The 19,926-nt window shown below is 45.0% G+C and overlaps 1 protein-coding gene across 1 annotated transcript in view; it reads right to left on the bottom strand.

The window, feature by feature from the left end:
- Positions 1-4,011: 4,011 nt before the first annotated feature.
- Positions 4,012-19,926, bottom strand: part of IFNGR2 (interferon gamma receptor 2) — a 34,410-nt gene continuing 18,495 nt past the window's right edge. The window contains exons 3-7 of the mRNA XM_082459120.1: positions 16,201-16,409; positions 11,816-11,961; positions 8,359-8,518; positions 7,815-7,972; positions 4,012-4,694 (exon numbers count right to left, since the gene is read on the bottom strand). Of these exons, the coding sequence (XP_082315246.1) occupies positions 4,512-4,694; positions 7,815-7,972; positions 8,359-8,518; positions 11,816-11,961; positions 16,201-16,409 (856 nt within the window). The 3' untranslated portion in view covers positions 4,012-4,511. The remainder of the gene's footprint in view (positions 4,695-7,814; positions 7,973-8,358; positions 8,519-11,815; positions 11,962-16,200; positions 16,410-19,926) is intronic.

Genomic DNA, 19,926 nt, shown 5'->3' with positions numbered 1-19,926 from the left:
CTGATTTTGCAAGTTAGCATGGAAACCTTACCATTAATTTTGACAGGTTTTCATGAGGAAATTCTAAGTCTCAAAGGAACCAAATACATTTGTATTCTCTGTATGTAAATGGCACCCCTGGGGTTGTGCAGTGCACAACCTATACAAACGTACACATGGCCCTGACTATTGGTGCTGTGTTCATCTTTTAGTTACAGCATGGGGCTGGCCACTTGAGAAGTGTTTTGGGTAGCTGGAGTTACACACAGTCATACTAACGTTCACAGCAACACTTCAGAAAGGAGCTAGTCAAGAAGCATATCGGTTTAATTGATTAATTGAATTTTATGCCAGGCCCTTTACTTGCCCATTGGCAAGGGCCTCAGAGTCCTATCTGGACTCATCAGCTCTTGGAGGGTTTAGGTCTCTCTCACGCTCTCAACTACAAAAAGTACACTTATTATCTACAGGGACGATATCAAATAGTTCTATTCACTTGAATGTAAAAATGAAACAAGTCCAATCCATATTTATTATAAATTGTTATTCACGGCACTATTTAATTACAATGGAGAAGTAGTTAATGTCTTTTGCAAGTGATTATGTTTTAACTAGGGGTATGTATGTAAAGAAACCCTGGGGGTCTGCCTCCCCCCTTTTTTTAATAAATGGGGGGCCTGGAGAAGCCACTCCTGCCTGTATTTCATTATCGGGATGAAATTTTAGGTGGCATCTCAGTCTTCCTAGAGTGTCGGCGAATGGCACTGACCAGATCCCTCCCCTGAGCCAAGTGCTGCTCCAAGTATCCACTCTGACCAGCTTCTGTGCCCTCCCGAGGCAGCTGGCCCTCTTCCCTCCCCACAAACCGGAAGCAGGGAGGAAGAGGTCACTTTTACTGTATCCCCATCAGAGAGCTGTTGCTTCTTAGGAGAGCCTGTGAGCACATTGAGGTGCAGGAGGTCTGACTGCTCCACGGGAAGATGCCTGTGTGGATTCGTACTCTCACCAAACAGTTGGGACGGTTTAGGATGTTCTCGCCTAAAATACAGGCTTTCGGGCATAAAGCAAAGTTATTTTGGAAGGCCCTGGGGCACCTTAGGGATATACAGTTTTTTCCCAGTAGTTGAAAGCAGCATAACTAGTGACTATGCAGACTTTTAAAAAACACTATGGACAGAGATGATAAGTGATGGTAAATGAAATAAAAGTCACAAAGGCAGATGCCCCAATCACGGGCTAGGACCTGTGCTGTTCTCCACGCTGGTAGTTTCTGGTGAGAGAGCAGCAGTGGTTTCTCCAGTTACAGTACACCAGCCAGTGACCTACAGATATGGAGAAAGTCTCCCTTCTCTGACCCTATCCCTCCTCCAACTCCCCCCTGGGGGCCTCCCCTCTCCACCCCCATGTCCCTCAGCTCCTCGCCCTGCTGGCCTTGGCACCGTCCAGAACAAGAGGGGTTCACCCAGCAGCTTCCTGTCCCAGGGCGCTGAAGTTGTCTGCAATCTGCAAGCTGAGCGCCGCAGAACCCCCAGGGGGCGCTATTCACAGTGAGGCGCAGGAGATCGTATGTTCACTTAAAAAGAAAATTCGTGGCACAAATCAGTGTCTTGAAAGGTGGGTGTCTTTATCTAATTCACATAACGGTACATTATGGGCTAGCAGTGTCCTTGATCCAACTCACCCATCATCTCTGGGTGACCTATTATTGATGTAGGGCCTACTTTCCTCCATTGATCTTCATACTCCTAAATTGTATCCAGGGTACATAGTCCATAAGGTGCTTTATAGAATACATGCAAGAATCAAATACCCCTCCTCCCATATAATATATGAACCTTGAATTAAACAGCCTCAGTATCAAATGGGGTCTTGTAGGGACCTTCTGTACCTGTATAAACCTAAATAATGGAAGTGAGTCTGTTTTCTCCTATACAATGAACACTGCATTGTACAGATCAGGGCTCATCAAACTCTTTCTGTAAGGGTTCAGGTAGTAAATATTTTAGGCTTTGTAGGCAAACAATCTCCTGCAACTACTCAATTCTGCCTTGCAGTGCAAAAGCAGCCATAGGCTATATAGAAATGGATGAGCATCGCTGGGTCCCAGTGAAAGTTTACTTATGGACACTCAAATGTAAATTTCATATACTTTTCATGTGTGATGAAACATTGTTCTTCTTTTGATTTTTTCAACCATTTAAAGATGTAAAAACTATTTTTAGCTTACAGCCTGTACAAAAACAGGGAGCAGCCTGGATTTGGCATGTGGGTGGCAGTTTGCCCTGTTATTGGTAATTTATAGACTGTTTCCAGCTCAAACATGATTATGTACTTAGCTTGATTAGAAATTAATGTCCCAAGTTAGTGTAAGTATTAATCCCATTGCTTAGTCATTTATTTGACAAAGTAGAACCAGGTGTTTCTTTGTGGAAAATACTATTAAAAAGGAGTATCTTAAATAATTCCTGTCCTTTCTCCCTGGGGCTGGATAACAGGCCAGCCCCATGCCTCCTGGGGATGCTTACTGAGGAAGGATGGCGCGGGCCCGAGAGGAGAAGCACGGTTGGACGCTTAGTGAACCCAGTTGGGTGTCAGTGTAGCCCCTCCCCTATAAAGCAATAACCTTGTAGAGTTTGGCCCCTGAGTGGCACCTGGAAATAGCGCTGGCCCTGGGCTTGGGCTCTGAGTCTGTCACTCACTGAAGCTGCTGCCTGCAATTAAGAAGGGCCTTTCTGGGCCTGAACCCCAGTCTGCCCCAGGACACTGGACTGATTCTGCCCCGAATCCAGTTCAGCCTTATCAGAGTCTGGTCCCCACGGCCAGCCTGCTTGCCCCCGACTAGCTGGCACCTCCTTCTATGGAGGGTGGCACAGAAGAGCTTATTCCTAACAGAGCTGATCTGTCCCCCTTTCTGCTGGGTTCAAACTCTTAACCGGTTCTCTTCCTGCTGTATACGTGTCCTCCTCTCCTCACTGGGCTGCTTCGTGTGGCCCAACAGAGGAAGCTCTTCTATCTTACATTTCCTAAATGATTTGAGGGAGGTCTTTACCATTTCCCTCTACTAACTCTTTCTCCAAACCTGTCCCAACTCAAGGGGCACCTAATCAATAGACATCTCACAAGGGGACTTGCCTGGGGTGGGTGGGTGTCCTTTTCTCTCTTGTCACCCTGGATGGAAGGGTGCACAATGATTGATTGATTGGTTAGAAAGTCAGTCCAAGAGCCAATTCCTCACCAGAGGCCCAGGGCCCCAACGGAGACAGAGAAGGTGGTTCCATCGACCGGTGCTGGAAGCTTCAGATACCTCCTGTCAGCATCGCCTCTTCCCACTGTCAAGGTTAGGCTGCCAGCAGGGGCTTCTTTCTCAGGCAACCTTACGGCAACATGTCACTTTGTGTGTGTGTTGGAGGGGAGGAGTGAAGCTACGCGTCCATTTCCTAAACCTTAAAAGTCATATATATGGATTTTTTTTTTTTAAGAATATATTTTCTTTTATTTATTTATTTATTTATTTGGCTGTGCCAGGTCTCAGTTGTGGCATGCAGGATCTTTTAGTTGCGGGATGTGGGATGAAGTTCCCTGACCAGGGATCGAACCCAGGCCCCCTGAATTGGGAGCATGGAGTCTTAACCACTGGACCACCAGGGAAGCCCCCATATAAATGGATTTTTAATTAATATCCCCTGAACAAAATAACGCATCAATACTTGCATCGTCAGAAGACTTGCAGGCCCAGTGGCTATCATCACTATTGCCCATTGCCTAATTCTCTCTCCATGCCTTGCTCAGCACGTGTGACACATCACGTACAAATGCAGCGCTGAGGCAGCTTCTGAGAATCCCCTTCCTAACTTTTCAAGGAATCAAGTGACACAGGTCAAAACTTCTTGCTGCGTGACCATGAGGCCTCTGGGTAGCTCTACTGGGTGTTATTTAAGAAAACAAAAATTTAGATATAGTCATTTTTAAAAGTTGAAACTTTGCAGCAAATAGACCAAAATAAAGAAGGTGAAGAGGAAAAACTTCACAGACTTTTAAAAAGTTAACTATACAGTCTTTTATTTCTAGCTTGAAAAAAAAAAAAGTGACCCTTAAATTAATAGGAAACTATTTACAGGATTCATCACATTTTAAGCCAGGACACTCAGTGTCCCTTGTTGGGAGAGGCTGGGACAGGTTAGGTGACCTGCCCGAGGGGCCCAAGCTCCTTGCCATAGCCAGGAGAGGACCCCGTCTCCTGACCGCCTGGCCCCACCCACAATGTACAAAATATCAGAGGGGTGCCACAGCCATTTTGCTAACAAATAATTATGGGCCTTTTTAGTGTTTAAGAGAAACCTTAATTTTTTTGGTATGTAGAATCGGTCTAGAAACTTGTAGGATTTAGGAAATTCTTAGTTGAAAAAAAGTAAGTTTTCCTCTCCCACGGGACCCACGACCTCTCCCCAGGCACCCCCGGGTCTCTTCACGACAGGAATAAGGAGTAGGGGGCTCCGTCACGTCCGGAAAGGCACATCTGCAGCTTCACTGCCTCAGGGGCCTCCTTCCACGGGCTGGTGGCTTGGATCGGTGCTTTGGTTCAAAGTGCTTTGGCGAATGTCTTCTTGCTTATTCTCTGGAAACGACACGACGGACACAGAGTCCCAGGCATCATCCTTTGGCGAGCTGTCCTTGTCCAAGGCGTCTAAGATGGGCTGAGCTGGATCCTTTAAATACTTGAAAAGGTTGGACACCATTATCATAATTTGTTTATCAGTTCCAAATACCAGACCTTCATACTTTAGTTTCAGTTGGCATAATCCTACTTCATTCAGGTATAACTTCCAATTCTGTCCACCAACGAAGCAACTTCTAAAACGGGAACCCCCATTCACCCCTCATCTCAATAACTCACACGAATCCAAGGGCCAACCCAGGGAATACTCTGAGAGCACGAAAGGGCGTAACTCAGGAAAAGCAAGTTCTGACTTGCTGCACTGGATGAGGGCTTGTGGATTATTAATCCTAAAATGTCTCTGGAATTCTAACTTTTCAGGGAAGGAGGAAACGGAGCCTCTCGTTCAACTACCATGGGGGCAAAGAGGGAAAGTTCACGAGCATTTTTCTCAGCCACTCCATCCACTGGTTGGTTCTACTTCACACAACACACGGGGTGCAGAGGATCTGCGCTATGCAGCCCTGGGCGAATCAGAAAGCGCAAGTCCTCAAGGCAAAGTGCTGGTCCACAGGCCTTAACTCGCCCTGGCCCTCCTGCCTCGGCTCTGGGCTTAGCCATCAGTTACCAAGTTACCAAGAACCGACTGCCTGGCTCTTGGAAATGCTGAAAGATACTGAAATACAGTTAGCTTAGAGCTGGCTGATGAGAAGACGAACGACCACGAATCACGTGCACTTGTGAAACCTCAAAAATATAAGTGAAACCTGATTCATGTAACTTCAGTGACCTTTGATATAGACTTTTCACACTTTCCCAGAAAAGTGAACCGAAAGACTTTATGTTTTAGATTCAAGCACCAAAGGAACAACTAGTAGTAAATTCACTTACTAGGGTCCTGCTGCTAGTTCTGTGAGACAGAGTTATTTGTTTGTTTGTTTGTTTTTTAAATTTTTTGGCTGTGCCACGTGGCATGCGGGATCTTAGTTCCCTGACCAGGGATTGAACCTGTGCCCCCTGCAGTGGAAGCTGGGAGCCTTAACCACTGGACCACCAGGGAAGTCCCGAGACAGAAATTACTGATGCAAGTAAAATTCTGAGTTGAGAGCTGTTACGTTGTGACAGTATTAACCAGGGAAGGTTGTTGTTTTTTTTTTTTTTTTGTGGTTAAGAACACCTAACATGAGTTCTACCTTCTTCACACAGTTTTAAGTGCACAACACAGTACTACTTACAGGCACAGTGTTGTACAGCAGAAACCAGAACTTATTCATCTTGCATAACTGAAACTTTATACCATTTGAAAGCAACTCCCCGCTCCCCCTGCCACCCGGCCCCTGGTAATCACTGTGCTACTCTCTGCTTCTATGAGTTTGACTATTATTCTTTTTAGATTCTTGATAGAAGTGGAATCCTGCAGCATTTGTATGGAGGTTCCAGTAGGGAATTTAACATGTGTTTCGCATAACGTCTGTGTACTTTAAACACTTCAAGACAGAGGAAGGAAAACAAGTGACTATAGCTCTTTCTAGAAGCACCACTCTGTCTTTACAGACTAGATATAACAACATAAGGTTCTGTTTCCAGTACTTTTACCCTGATTTTACTGAAGAATGATAAACCTCCAGAAGCAAATAGTTCTAAGTATTCTTCTATCAGCTAGTTTCTAATCCCAAGAATGTCCCGGCTGTCTCCTCAGAGGGCCTGGTTCCCTCGCAGAGCCTCAGGGGGTCACTGGAGCTGGGCAGGAAAACAAGACTTTCCATAAGACCTACCCACTCCGCTTTTCTTTCTTAAATCCTTTAAAATACTAGTAACATCCCCTGTGTACTTGGCGTGCAAGGCTTTGAGCTCACGGCTCTGGGTGTGTTTACTCTAGAGCCCTCCTGCCTGCACACTGTCTGACCCATAGCTCATGCTCTCGGCTGCTGTCCCCACTGGTCCGTGTCCCCTCCAGCCAGGCTCCAAAAGCCCGGGACTGTCGTGTTGTCTCCAGAGGGACCTACTGCGGCCGATCTCCTGGCTGGGCCAGACCAGGCCACCTTTTGGCCAACCTCGTGCCATTAAAAAAATTTAAAAAAAAATTTTTTTTTACTTTATTTAACTAATTAATTAATTAATGTATTTGGCTGTGCCGGGTCTTAGTTGCCGCATGTGGGATCTTCGTTGCGGCATGTGGGATCTAGTTCCCTGAACAGGGATTTAACCCTGACCCCCTGCATTGGGAGTGCCGAGTCTTAGCCACTGGACCACCAGGGAAGTCCCCCCCAAATTTGTTTTTGATTGTGGTAAAATACACATAACATAAAATTTACCATCTTAACCATTTTTAAGTGTACAGCTCAGTAGTGTAAAGTCTATTCACATTGTTGGGCAATGATCACCACCATCTGTCTCTAGAACTTTTAAATTAATTAATTAATTTATTTGGCGGTGCCGGGTCTTAGTTGCAGCATGTGGGATCTAGCTCCCTGACCAGGGATTGAACCTGGGCCCCCTGCATTGGGAGTGTGGAGTCTTAACCACTGGACCACCAGGGAAGTCCCTAGAACATTTTTCATTTTGCAAAACTGAAACTGTCCCTGTTAAACACTAACTGCCCATTTCCTCCCTCCCTCCAGACCCTGGCAACCACTATTCTACATTCTGGTTCTGTGAATGTGAGTACCCTAAGTACCTCATATGAGTGGAATCATGTAGTGTTTGTCTTTTTGTGACTAATTTATTTCCCTTATCATAATGTCCTCAAGGTTCATCCATGTTGTAGCATGTCTCAGAATTCCCTTCCTTTTTAAGGCTGAGTAATATTCCATTCATATGTATATACCACGTCTCTCTTTTGTTGTTTTGGCTCCACCTTGTGGCTTGCAGGATCGTAGTTCCCCGACCAGGGATTGAACCCGAGGCCAGAGCAGTGAAAGCGCTGAGTCGTAACCACTGGACCGCCAGGGAACCCCCACCACATTTTATTTATACATTCATCTGTCGATGGACACTTGTGTTGTTTCTACCTTTTGGCCATTGTGAATAATGCTGCTATGAACATGGGTGTCCAAATAACCAAGTGCTGCTTTTAACTCAAATCTCTGTGTCGTGGCTTTGTCCACTGCTCTACTCTTAGGTGTTACCAGGGGGGCATGAAAGGCTGACACGTCACCCTTTTAGATGTGTACACACATACCTCTTCTATTTGTGATGGGATGCTTGGTGGAGAGTGAAACCAGTATTTAACCAGGCCTCTGTATTTCAGGACCAGGAAGAGACAGGCCCCTACCACCACTGACAGCAACAAGAAGGTTCCCATAGAGATCAGGATGACTTGTTGAAGCTTGGTAGAGGCTAAAGAGGTGACATAAAAGTGAACAAGATGACCATCCTACACACGATACAAACATCGGGTAATTTCTCACCCACCACTGCAATAAACAGAGTTCATGTCCCAGTAAACTGGATGGAGACTGCCCCTCCCCCACCCAGCCCTGTACGCTTTAATTAATAGCTAGTAAAGGCAATCCTAAAACAAAGCAATGTTAGCTGTCTGGCAGCTCTTGCTACTGGAGACTTCAGCACGAGCTTGTTATCTCTACAGTGAAGTGCTGTCCTAGCCCCTTCTCTCTGGGTCTCCCCACTCTCACTACCCTTCACCTAATAAGCGATCCCTGATTGCACTATTTTAGGAGTGTTCTGTTCCCAGCTCAGAAAGGACTTAAGAAAGCATACATTACCATCCACTGTTGTTTCGGAGCAAGATATATTGCTTAAATGCCCAGGTCTAGAGATGTTTTCTTTTGCCAAAAACAGTTCTGCCTTGACTTGGAAACAGTATACTCTTAAGGGTTTTAAATCATTCAACGTGATGAAGTTGCTCCTGAAAGGGCGTGTCACCTACGTAAAAAACACCAAGAACCACACATGAAAATTACCCACATAGGCATGGTCAAGCCTCTTCCACCTTCTCCAATGTTTCCTCAAATCCACACTGAACACAATAACCAAAGAAGAAGGTAATTCTGTTTCTAAAGAAACAGAATACCAATTTTATATGTATCACATATGCTTATAGCAGACAAATTTTATATGTGAAAATTGGTGAGGAGCGTCAAGAAAGATGCTGATGGCATTAGAGCTGTGTTTCTGGCTGTGAGGTCCGAGGGCCCAACCGAAGCCCCATCACAGCAATGGAGGGTCCAAAGCTGGAATTTAGCAAATCCCAGTTTCTAGGACGAAATTTTCTCCTTTCAAATGAACATTTTGTATTTCATGGTTAATCTCATCTAGATACTTGAAGTTAGTCAACAAATAAAGGAAAAAAGTCATTCTAGGAAATAATGTTCCTTTGGTTCCCAATCTGCTTCTGGTTTTCACTGAAATGTGCTGACTCCTTTTATAGTTTTGGTCGAAATGATCTGAGTGATTTATGTCATCAGGAAAGAGTTGGGTCCCAAATTCTTAGCGGATTCTGTCCCCTCCTCCCCTCCCTGCTGCTACCCTCCCTCGGGTCTTGTCACCTCCACATGGTCAGTCAATGGCCCCTCACTCTCACCTCGGACAAACTGTCACTGTTCCACAGGGAAAGGAGAAAAAAAATAACTATATTACGGCAATATAGAATTTCTCATAAAGGACTGCTTTCATTATTATTTTTTTGGTTGCTGTGGGTCTTTGTTGCTGCATGCGGGCTTTCTCTAGTTGCGGCGAGCGGGGGCTACTCTTCGCTGCGGTGCGCGGGCTTCTCATTGCAGTGGCTTCTCTTGTTGCGGAGCACAGGCTCTAGGCGTGCGGGCTTCAGTAGTTGTGGTGTGTGGCCTCTGTAGCTCTGAGGCATGCATGTGGGATCTTCCCGGACCAGGGATCGAACCTGTGTCCCCTGCATTGGCAGGCGGATTCTTAACCACTGCGCTACCAGGGAAGTCCCAGGACTGCTTTCTTATTTTGAGATACTACAGTAGAATACACTATAGCCATTTGAAAGGGTGTAATATCACACACACTCCGGAATGTGGAGGTGAAGCTGCTTATGTATGTTGACTGAAAAAAGGCAGATTTTTCAACAGTATATAGAACATCATCTTATTATTTATTTATTTTTTTGGCCACGCTGAGGGACCTAAGTTCCCCGACCAGGGATTGAACCCGCGCCCCCTTCAGTGGAAGTGCGGAGTCTTAACCACTGGACCGCCAGGGAAGTCCCATGATCTTATTTTTAAAAATACAAAATGATCATATTATATTTGAATAGTAGGATTAGAGATGATTTTTAATTTTTTTCCCTCCTATTTGAAATGATGACTGCCATGGCAGAGGAGAAAAATTTTTACTCCTGATGCCACATAAAGCAATTTTAAGGACAACATTCTTTTTGAGTTTATTCTGGGAGCCAGTTGGCTATTCCAAAAGTTAGAATCACAGACTGCAGAGAAGAGCTACCATTCAGGCCTGAGACTGCTGTCCTTAGAAAGGTTTGCTTGCAAGGTTGACCCAAGGCTGGCATCTGGGAATGTGGATTTGAGGAGTGTTTCCACCATTCCCTAACTGATAAGGGTGGTTTAGTGTATAAACAATGCTTTTTATGCTGAACATCTGCTCTTCCTCTGGGAGTCTGGAGTTTTGGTGTCTATGTTGGGCAGAGGGTGCCTGTGTGACCAGCCCCCAATAAAAGCCCTGGGCACTGAGCCTCTAATGAGCTTCTCTGGTAGATAAGATTTCACACATGCTGTCACGTCACTCTTGTTGTTAAGTGTGTCCTGGGTGACTTCCAGGGGAAGACTCAGGGAAGCTTATGCCTGGATTCCTTTAGACTTTGCCCCATGTGCCTCTTCCCTTTGCTGAGTTTGTTTTGTGTCTTTTCTCTGGAATAAATCACAGCCTTGAGTACACCTATACACTGAGTCCCACGCATCCTTCGAGCAAATCTAGGGGTTGGTCTTGGGGACCCCTGACATACAGACTCACAGCTGGAAAGGAGATCATACAGGTGGCTTTCAGAGTTACTTTAGCCCCAGAATCTTTTGTTCATGAAAGTCCAAAGTATAGATGCTCTGGCTGAAAGGGAGAAAGGGGAAACCCTTCTGGATTTTTCCAGGCCTTCTCTATTCCAGTTGACCAGACCTTGACCTCGGCATTTCGGGAAACGATTCTTTCTTTCTTCCCTATTTGCTAAGAGTCTGTTCTTCAGTGAGTTTTGCCTTCCTCGGTGTTTCTACACTCACCACAAAGAAATGAAGAGCAAGGGCAAACATCAGCTATGTGGGAGGGAAACAGCAATTAAGAGCGTGGACCCTGAGGCTAGATGTCTCCTCTGCTCTGCTGTCAGTGGCTGACCTTGGGCAACTTACTTAACCACTTGGTTTCCCTCTCTGTGAAACAGGTGGGTGTAAAGGTTAAATGAGATGATGTATCTAAAGCGCCTGGCCCGGTGCCAGACACAAAGAAAGCTCTGGATAAACGTAAGCTCTTATTCTTATAAAAAATTATAATAATGTTGAACTTAGGAAATAACGAAGTTTACACAGGTAGTAAAACATCATTAAATGTAGCTTGGATAATCAGATACTGGAGATGATTAAAGGCCATCAGTTTTTTCTTGTGCTACCCAGGGCTGACCAGACCCCTTTTGGTCTGACCCACCTTTGTCAACCTTACCCTGCCCCAGCCCCTCACGTGGCCTGCATTTCTAAAGGATCCGAGCACATGCAGTTCCCCAAATGTGCCGAGCCTTTTCAAACCTACTGGCCCTTCTCCCTAGAACACTCTCTCTCCTTCCAGTAGACTTTTCACCTATTCACATTGTCCTCTTTGCAGACCATTCAAACCAGAGAATTCATATAGTTAAACCTTGCAGGCTGCAGTAGTAAATTCATTGCTGTAGAAACAGGCCCACAGAACCTCCCCAAACTCCGGAGTGTGGCAAAGGCACCCTGGTCACCGGCTGAGTCCAGACCCAAATCATGGGGACCATGTGATACCAGGCGGAGAGGGCCCTGCAGATGGGTCTGGCGGGAGGGGAGTCTCAGCACAGTGAGAACAGAGGTCCTGAAGAGGAGGCTCAAAACCGCTAAGGCTCAGCCTAAGGGGACACTGCGATACCCTGGTGCCCTGGGCCATTTTAAAGGAGACTTTCTTTTGCTATCCAGAAACTCCAAAGAAATGAAACTCAAAAACAAAGAAGAAAAATGCTCTTGCCTGTTTGATTCCTGCCTTTTCCCAGTAGTAGACATAATACAAAAAAAAGGCCACGGAGGCAGGGACATCAAAGGGAGAAGAAAACCTGATGATAAGGGAGCCTTCTTCTGGGGTCACCCAGATGTCTTCTGGAGGCCCGATGGTGGCTGAAATAGAATTACAAACAAAATCAATCAATCAGTCTATGTATATACGTAGATACATATATATACATACACATGTATATCATATATATATATACAGAATATGTATATTGTACATGTAATTATATTTAGTATATACACACATGCATATATTTATATATGCAATGAGATTGCATTCAGACTACCAGAGGCTGTTCTGGGCACCAGATTTACTTGGAAGGCTACAGGGCAGGAAGCCCAGTGGAGCTACAGAGTGGCACCAGGGGTTTCTGGCCTTCAGTGGAAGGTGGGGTCCTCACAGTTGTCCACATGGCCGCGCCTGCCCACCCCCAGGAGACAGCTCAGGTGCAAGGATCTGACACCCACATCGGGCAGGTACAGGGCACTCCCTGGCTCAACCACAAGAGCCAGTATTTCTCATCACAATTCCACAAGAAGAGTTTCCAGAGTCCCCACAAGGGACACGCCCAGTTACAAGAACCCCTTCACTCAGCAGTGCCCCAGATACGGTTTCCTACCAGGTGGTTAAGACTGGCCTGGTTGAAGTGCTATTTACCAACCAGAGGTCCTTCTGACCATAAGCAATGCTAGTAAGTCAGAAAGAGAAAAACAAATATCGTATATTAACGCATATATGTGGAATCTAGAAAAATGGTACAGGTGAACCGGTTTGCAAGGCAGAAATACAGATGTAGAGAACAAACGGATGGACACCAAGGGAGAAAGTGGCGGGGTAGTGGTGTGATGAATTGGGAGATTGGGACTGACGTATACACACTAATATGTATAAAATAGATAACTAATAAGAACCTGCTGTATAGCATGGGGAACGCTAATTCGCTTCGCTGTATAGTAGAAACTAACACAACATCGTAAAACAACTATACCCCAATAAAAAAAGAAAAAGAGAAAAAGATAATGTGGTTCATATGCCACCTTTATCAGGTTTCCAGAGAGCTGGAAGGTTAACCAAAGGTCAAATTTTCATGCAGAGAGGGAAAAGATTTTGTTAGCCCACCAAAAGTGGTGTTTACAAACTTTTAAATACGTTTATCTTCTAGCTTTTTCTAATACAATGCTTAAATATAATAACTGAGAAATATTACCATCATACGTCTATTTGTTAAGGCTTTTCATATAAGTCACAGGACAGCCAAGGACTATGGTTCATAATATGCTCTTAGAAGGAAGATTACAGCATTTATCAGGTGAGCATTTAAATTGTATAATTAACCTGAGGAACTCAGATCAAAGTACAGGTTGTGTCCTCCAAGCTCTAAGAGGCCTGTTTCTGCACCTTCTACACACACAGATGATCATATCACGGTGAACAGTTCTGCGTTCACCAAAATGGGGCTGGATGTCTCTCTCGCTTCCACGCTCTGCCCTGGGCTCTCCCAGGTTGGGGAGGGTTAGGCATGTGTTCTGGTCACCTTTCTCTGTGTGTAAAAGTAACTGGTCCCTGCAGGGTTTGCACTCATGCCCTCTCATCTCCTTTGTTCTGGTGGAGGAACTAAGTCCAGACAGATACAGGGTCGGGCCTGGCCCACCTCAAGCCACAGCGATGTTAGCGGATAAGCTGTGTGAAACAAAAAGCTCTCACTAAACCCGCTCACAGATGATGGCATGCACGTCTTCAAGCTATGCTTCTGAAAGCCAAGTGACTGGAGCATGCAACAACATGCGGACCTGCAGGCCCAGGCCCCCGCTGAGCAGATGCTCTAGACTTTTCTGTGACTTACCCACCGGAGTGGGCATGGGAGCCTGGGTGACTAATCACTTAACCGCTGCCAGGTCAGCACCGAAAGACCTGCCTTTCTGAAGGGCGTGCCAGACGGAGAATCTGATACCAACGTGATGAGTCTGCCTTTTCTCTGGGCCCTGCAGGAGGGCTCAGTGGATCTATGGGTCATTGCTGATAGCAGTGTCCGCAGACTGAGCGATCACTCTAAACCTGGCAACACGGACTTTACATCCGCGTCCACACAGATCTATGTAACACCCACAGAAGGCCATCCCCATTTCCCAGAGGGGGAAACTGAAGCCCAGAGGGACATTACTTGCCCAGAGTGACAGCCGGTAAGTGGCACTGTTGGGATTTGAACCCAAGTTTATGTGATGCCAAAGCCTGCCCCCTTCAGGCACCATCTCATCCCTCTACCCTCAGTAAAGCATCTTCAAGTTGGTTACCCATCCTGACTCGACCGCAAGTGCTGCAAGCAGTGATGGGCTCTGAGAACACCACTGTCTTGAAGTTTACCAGTGACATCCCACCAGTAACTAACCGAGGACATGGCTGCCCAGCTCTGGCCGGGAGGACAGACCAGCGACTTCATGACGGGCCCTGCTTCTGATACCACCGTTACTTTTTCCCCACTAATTCCCACTTCGGTGACGCTTGATAGCTCAGATGTTCCACAGAAGACCAGCCAGCAGGGACTGCACTGTCTTCTCGTACCATCCTCAAATTGCTAGCAAAAACCTTTTTTTTTTTTAAAATAATTAAAAAAAAAAAATTTACTTATTTATCTGGTTGTGCTGGGTCTTAGTTGCGGTATGCGAACTCTTAGTTGCGGCATGCATGTGGGATCTAGTTCCCTGACCAGGGATCGAACCCGGGCCCCCTGCACTGGGAGTGTGGAGTCTTAACCACCAGGAAAGTCCCTTTCTTAGCTTCTATTACAGAAAATTTCAAACATATAGAAAGTAGAGAGAAGACTGTAAACAAAGTTCATGTACTCATGAACTCAACTTTAAAGCAACCGTCAAGTCCTGACCGGTTTTGTTTCTCCTGTGCCCATCCACCTTGTAAGGACCACCTTGCCCCTCCCACTCTCTGGATTATTTTGAAGGAATCTCAGACATTACATCATTGCATCTGTAAATACTTCAGTATGTATCTTGAAAAGACCAGACTCCCCGCCTTTTTAAAAAAACATAACAAAATACCATTATAACACCTAAAGTATATTAGCAACAATTGCTTAATAAGTCATCAAAGATCTAGACAGCGATCACATTTCCTCAGTCGTCTTATACCTCTGTTTAGTTTGAATCAGGATCCCAAGAAGTTCCATACTTTGTGTTTGCATAGACAGCAGAGAAACATTAGGCACGGCTGACCATGTGAAAAATGAATCATTGAAGGAACAAATCTATAAACTATTGTCTGACGACTCTCATGCTCCCTTCCAATATCTGGGAGCATATCTGTTCATTCAATCATTCCACAGATATTTTCTGCTATGTGCCAGGTACTGTTCAAGGCTAAATTAAAATCTTTCCTGAACATAAAAGAAGTTGTGCCATGTAACAGTGATCAGTGAAGCCAATATGCTAGTATTCCCTCCAGCACAGAGGTTAGCAAACTTTCTCAGTAAAGCACCAGAGTGAATTTAGGCTCTGACTGGTCACGCAGCCCCTGTTGCGACTACTCAGCCCCCCTGTTGCAGCTTGGAAGCAGCCATAGACAGTATATGAAAAGATGGGGAAACTGCATTCCGATAAAACTTTTTTTTTAAAAATTGAAGTATAGTTGATTTACAATATTGTGTTAGTTTCAGGTGTACAGCAAAGTGATTCAGTTATACATGTATTCTTTTTTAGATTCTTTTCCATTATAGGTTATTACAAGTTCCCTGTGCTATACAGTAGGTCCTTGTTGTTTATCTGTTTTATATATAGTAGTGTGTATATCTTAATCCCATACTCCAAATTTATCCCTCCCCCCCTTTCCACTTGGGTAACCGTAAGTTTGTTTTCTATGTCTGTGAGTCTGTTTCTGTTTTGTAAATAAGTTCATCTGTATCATTTTTTTAGATTCCCCATGTAAGAGATATCATACAATATTTCTTCCTCTGACTTACTTCACTTATATGATAATCTCTAGGTCCACCCATGTTGCTGCAAATGGCATTATTTCATTCTTTTTTTATGGCTGAGTAGTATTCCATTGTACATATATAACACATTTTCTTTCCAATAAAACTTTACAAAAACCGGTTGGCGGGCGGGATTTGACCTGCAGGCTGGGGTTTGACAACTTCCAGGTCTAGGAAATCACCCTCCCCTAGCGTCAGCTTCCGTGGTCAGTACTCGGGTTTGACCATCATACCCACCTGGGTGCTGGTTATTTAGGGTAAGAGGCAGGACGGAGGGGCGTGGAGTCAGTACCGCTCAGCGAAGAGGAAAGTGAAGAAAACCTGCAAACGTTAAAGGAAGTTTGTACCCAAGTCGTCTTACCATTCCGATAGTGTTCGAACCAAGGTGCCTTTACCCAGGCAGAGACGAGGTCCCCCAGCTTAGCTCGGACGCGTAAAGAGATGTTGAAATGCCGTGGGAAACCCTCCAAGAGGCTGTTTGCGGTAAAGTTACACTCTGTCCCGGTGAGGTTCGTACAATCCACCCTGCTGTCTTTTTTGTTGACGTCATACCAGGTACTACTAGTGCTGCTGCAAAGGGAAGAAGGATTTTACTTTGCACAAGTCTCTCTTCGATCACATATAACAGTTTCCCCAGAGATGAGTTTTTAATTCGATGTTTTCGATTGAGACATAGCTCACATACCATACACTGCCCCCATTTAAAGTGTACAATTCAATGGATTTCAGTAAATTCACAGGGTTGTGCAGCCTCACCACAATCCATTTCAATCCAGTTCATCATCCCCTAAAAACCCCTGCACCTACAGCAATCACTCTCCATTTCCTCCACCCCGCAAGCCCTAGGCTACCATTGATCTACTTTCTATCTCTATGGATTTGCCTGTTCTGGACATTTCATAGAAATAGAATCATAAACTATGTGGTCTTTTGTGACTAGTGCCCTTCACTTAGCCTGTTTTACTTAGTATGTTTTCAAGCGTGATACATGTTGTAGCATGTATCAGTACTTCATCCCTTCTTATGACCAAATAATGTCCCATTGTATGTACATACCACATTTAGTTTATCCACTGATCTGCTGATGGGCGTGTGGGTTGTCTCCACTTTTTGGCTATTGTGAATAATACTAAGAATATTTACATGGAAATTTCTTTGTGAACTTATGTTCAGTTCTCTGGGGTGTATACCTAGGAGTGGACTTGCCAGGTCATATGGTAAATATTTTTAACTGATTTCCAAAGTAGCTGCACCATTTTACATTCCCACCCACAATGTATAAGGGTTCCAATTTCTCCTTATCCTCACCAACACTTGTTATTATGCTTTTTTAATTTTTAATTTTTATAAACTTATTTATTTTATTTATTTATTTTTGGCTGCATTGGGTCTTCATTGTTGCGCGCAGGCTTTCTCTAGTTGCGGCGAGCAGGGGCTACTCTTCGTTGCGGTGCGCGGGCTTCTCATTGCGGTGGCGTCTCTTGTTGCAGAGCAAGGGCTCTAGGCGCGTGGGCTTCAGTAGTTGTGGTACACGGGCTCAGTAGTCATGGTTCGCGGGCTCTAGAGTGCAGGCTCAGTAGTTGTGGCGCACGGGCTTAGTTGCTCTGCGGCATGTGGGATCTTCCCGGACCAGGGCTTGAACCCGTGTCCCCTGCATTGGCAGGTGGATTCTTAACCACAGCACCACCAGGGAAGCCCATGCCTTTTTTATTGTAGCCATCCAAGTGGCTATATTTTCCCTGGCGACTAATGATGTTGAGTATCTTTTCATGTGCTTATTGGCTATTTGCATATCTTCTTTGGAGAACTGTCTACTCAGATCCTTTGTCTATATTTTAATTGGGTTATTTGCCTTTTAATTTTGAGTTGTAAGAGTTCTTTATACATTCTGGATACAAGTCCCTTATCAGATATATGATTTGCAAACATTTTCTGCTGTTTTGTTCTACAGTTGATTTTAATGCTTCAAACTCAGCCTCTGTAGCCTATGTCTTAGGAATGATACTGTGTTCATACAAACCATACCCATACTTCCTGCTGGCGTAGAGTTTGTTTTCACCCCATAAGTGCCCATTTAAAGAGAGTCTTGGCCACATGAAAACTTTGCCAAATGTAAGGCCATGCGTCCTTGTAAGTGAGAATGCATTCCCCAGAGTCCCAATGCCACCCGCCCACGTGGGATTCTACTCGCTGACTCTGAGCTCTGTCCTTAGGTGACTGACTTGAGAAAAGGCAGGGAGGTAGCTCTAGAAGCCTCAGTAGTGCGGCAGCAGGCAGTGTCCCCTCTAGGGACAGGCTATGCCCGGGACAGCAACTCTGGCCTGGAAAGCAAGGCCAGGGGAGACAGGAGAGATGAGGCTGGGGGGTCACGGCCACCAGCTCTCACACATGTGCTTCTGAGTGTACCTCTGACCCTGCCTGGAGACTTATCTTCTGCTAATGTGGCGGGTGACCAGATGAACGCCACATCAAGATGTGTGGCCAGGGATTCCACAGAAGATGCCCACCATACTCACATACCATCACGCCCTGGGGTCACAGGCCCTAATCGGGAAAGGGACCACAAACCACAGACACCCCCTCTCAGACTGGGGGTGGTGTGCTTCACAAGGGGGTAAGTGATTTTTTTTTTAAGTTATACAGATACTTAAAGATACTATAACCTTCTCCCTGCCAATCCCAGCTGTTGAACTGGGGCAAAAGGCCCTCTCCCTGATTCGCCAGGGAACTGACCACCCATGTACCATCTCCTCCCCTCACCTCCAAGCTTGCCCCTTTCGGATTTATCCCAGGGATGCAAGGTTTTTTCAGTATCCTCAAATCAATCAGTGTGATACACCATATCAACAAATTGAAGAATAAAAAACATATGATCATTTCAATAGATGTAGAAAAAGCTTTTGAGAAAATTCAACACCCATTTATGATAAAAACTCTCCAGAAAGTGGGCAGAGAGGGGAACATACCTCAACATAATAAAGGCCATATATGACAAACCTACAGCTAACATCAGACTCAAGGGTGAAAAGCTGAAAGCATTTCCTCTAAGGTCAGGAACAAGACAAGGAGGTCCACTCTCGCCACTTTTATTAAACATAGTTTTGGAAGTCCTAGCCAATCAGAGAAGCAAAAGAAATAAAAGGAATCCAAATTCGAAAAGAAGTTAAACTGTCAGTGTTTGCAGATGACATGATACTATACATAGAAAATCCTAAAGACGCTACCAGAAAACTACTAGAGCTCATCAATGAATTTCGTAAAGTTGCAGGTTACAAAATCAATACACAGAAATCCGTTGAATTTCAGAACTACTTTTTAAAAGTGTTTCTCAAAAAAGGGGTTTAAAAGGGCACAAGCCATCCAAATTTAAATGACAGCTGACACATGAAGGTCAGCAGTTTGCGGGGGGGGAAGTGGAGTTCCGGAATGTGGCCTCCCCATCTAATTGCAAAGGGTAAAAATAAGGTGCTGTGGGCCCCATTTATTTATTTTTTATTTTTTATTTTTTGGCCCCATTTAAATGGATAATGAAATGGACACAGCCTCACGAGCGTGGCACTGCCCATGTCTGGACTCCCACCCTCTTGCCCAGGCTTATGTTGAATCAGCCAGTCTGAGCCTTACCCAGCAAGTAGTCCTGGCTCCTGGCAATGTACTCACGTGGATGGCCTCTGTCCCTTTTACCTAATTTTGAAAGCAACCTCATCATGAGAGGGAGAACAGCATAATGATTAAACACACGGACTCTGGGGCCAGATTACGTGGGTTCAAATCCCAGTTACTTCACTTCTCTGTTCCTCAGTCTTCTTATCTATAAGATGGGATGAACTATAGCATCTGACTCTCAGGGTTGTCTTGACAGTTGAAACAGTGGACACCAGGAAAGTGCCTGGATCAGGGCCTGATGCCTAGTAAGCACCATCTAAATGTTTGTTAAACACCTGGGCAAACAATGATTTCACTGTCCAGCCTCTGTTACATCACTTCCAAAAATGATGAAGTTTCTTCCCTTTGAACCCAGCAAGTCATCTTCCAGAAATGTAAGAAAACAATCAGACACGATTTATGTCTGAGGACATTACTTATA

The sequence above is a fragment of the Balaenoptera physalus genome, assembly GCF_965194825.1.
Source record: "Balaenoptera physalus genome assembly, chromosome: 4".
NCBI lineage: Eukaryota > Metazoa > Chordata > Mammalia > Artiodactyla > Balaenopteridae > Balaenoptera > Balaenoptera physalus.
This window is presented reverse-complemented; position numbering and strand designations above follow the sequence as displayed.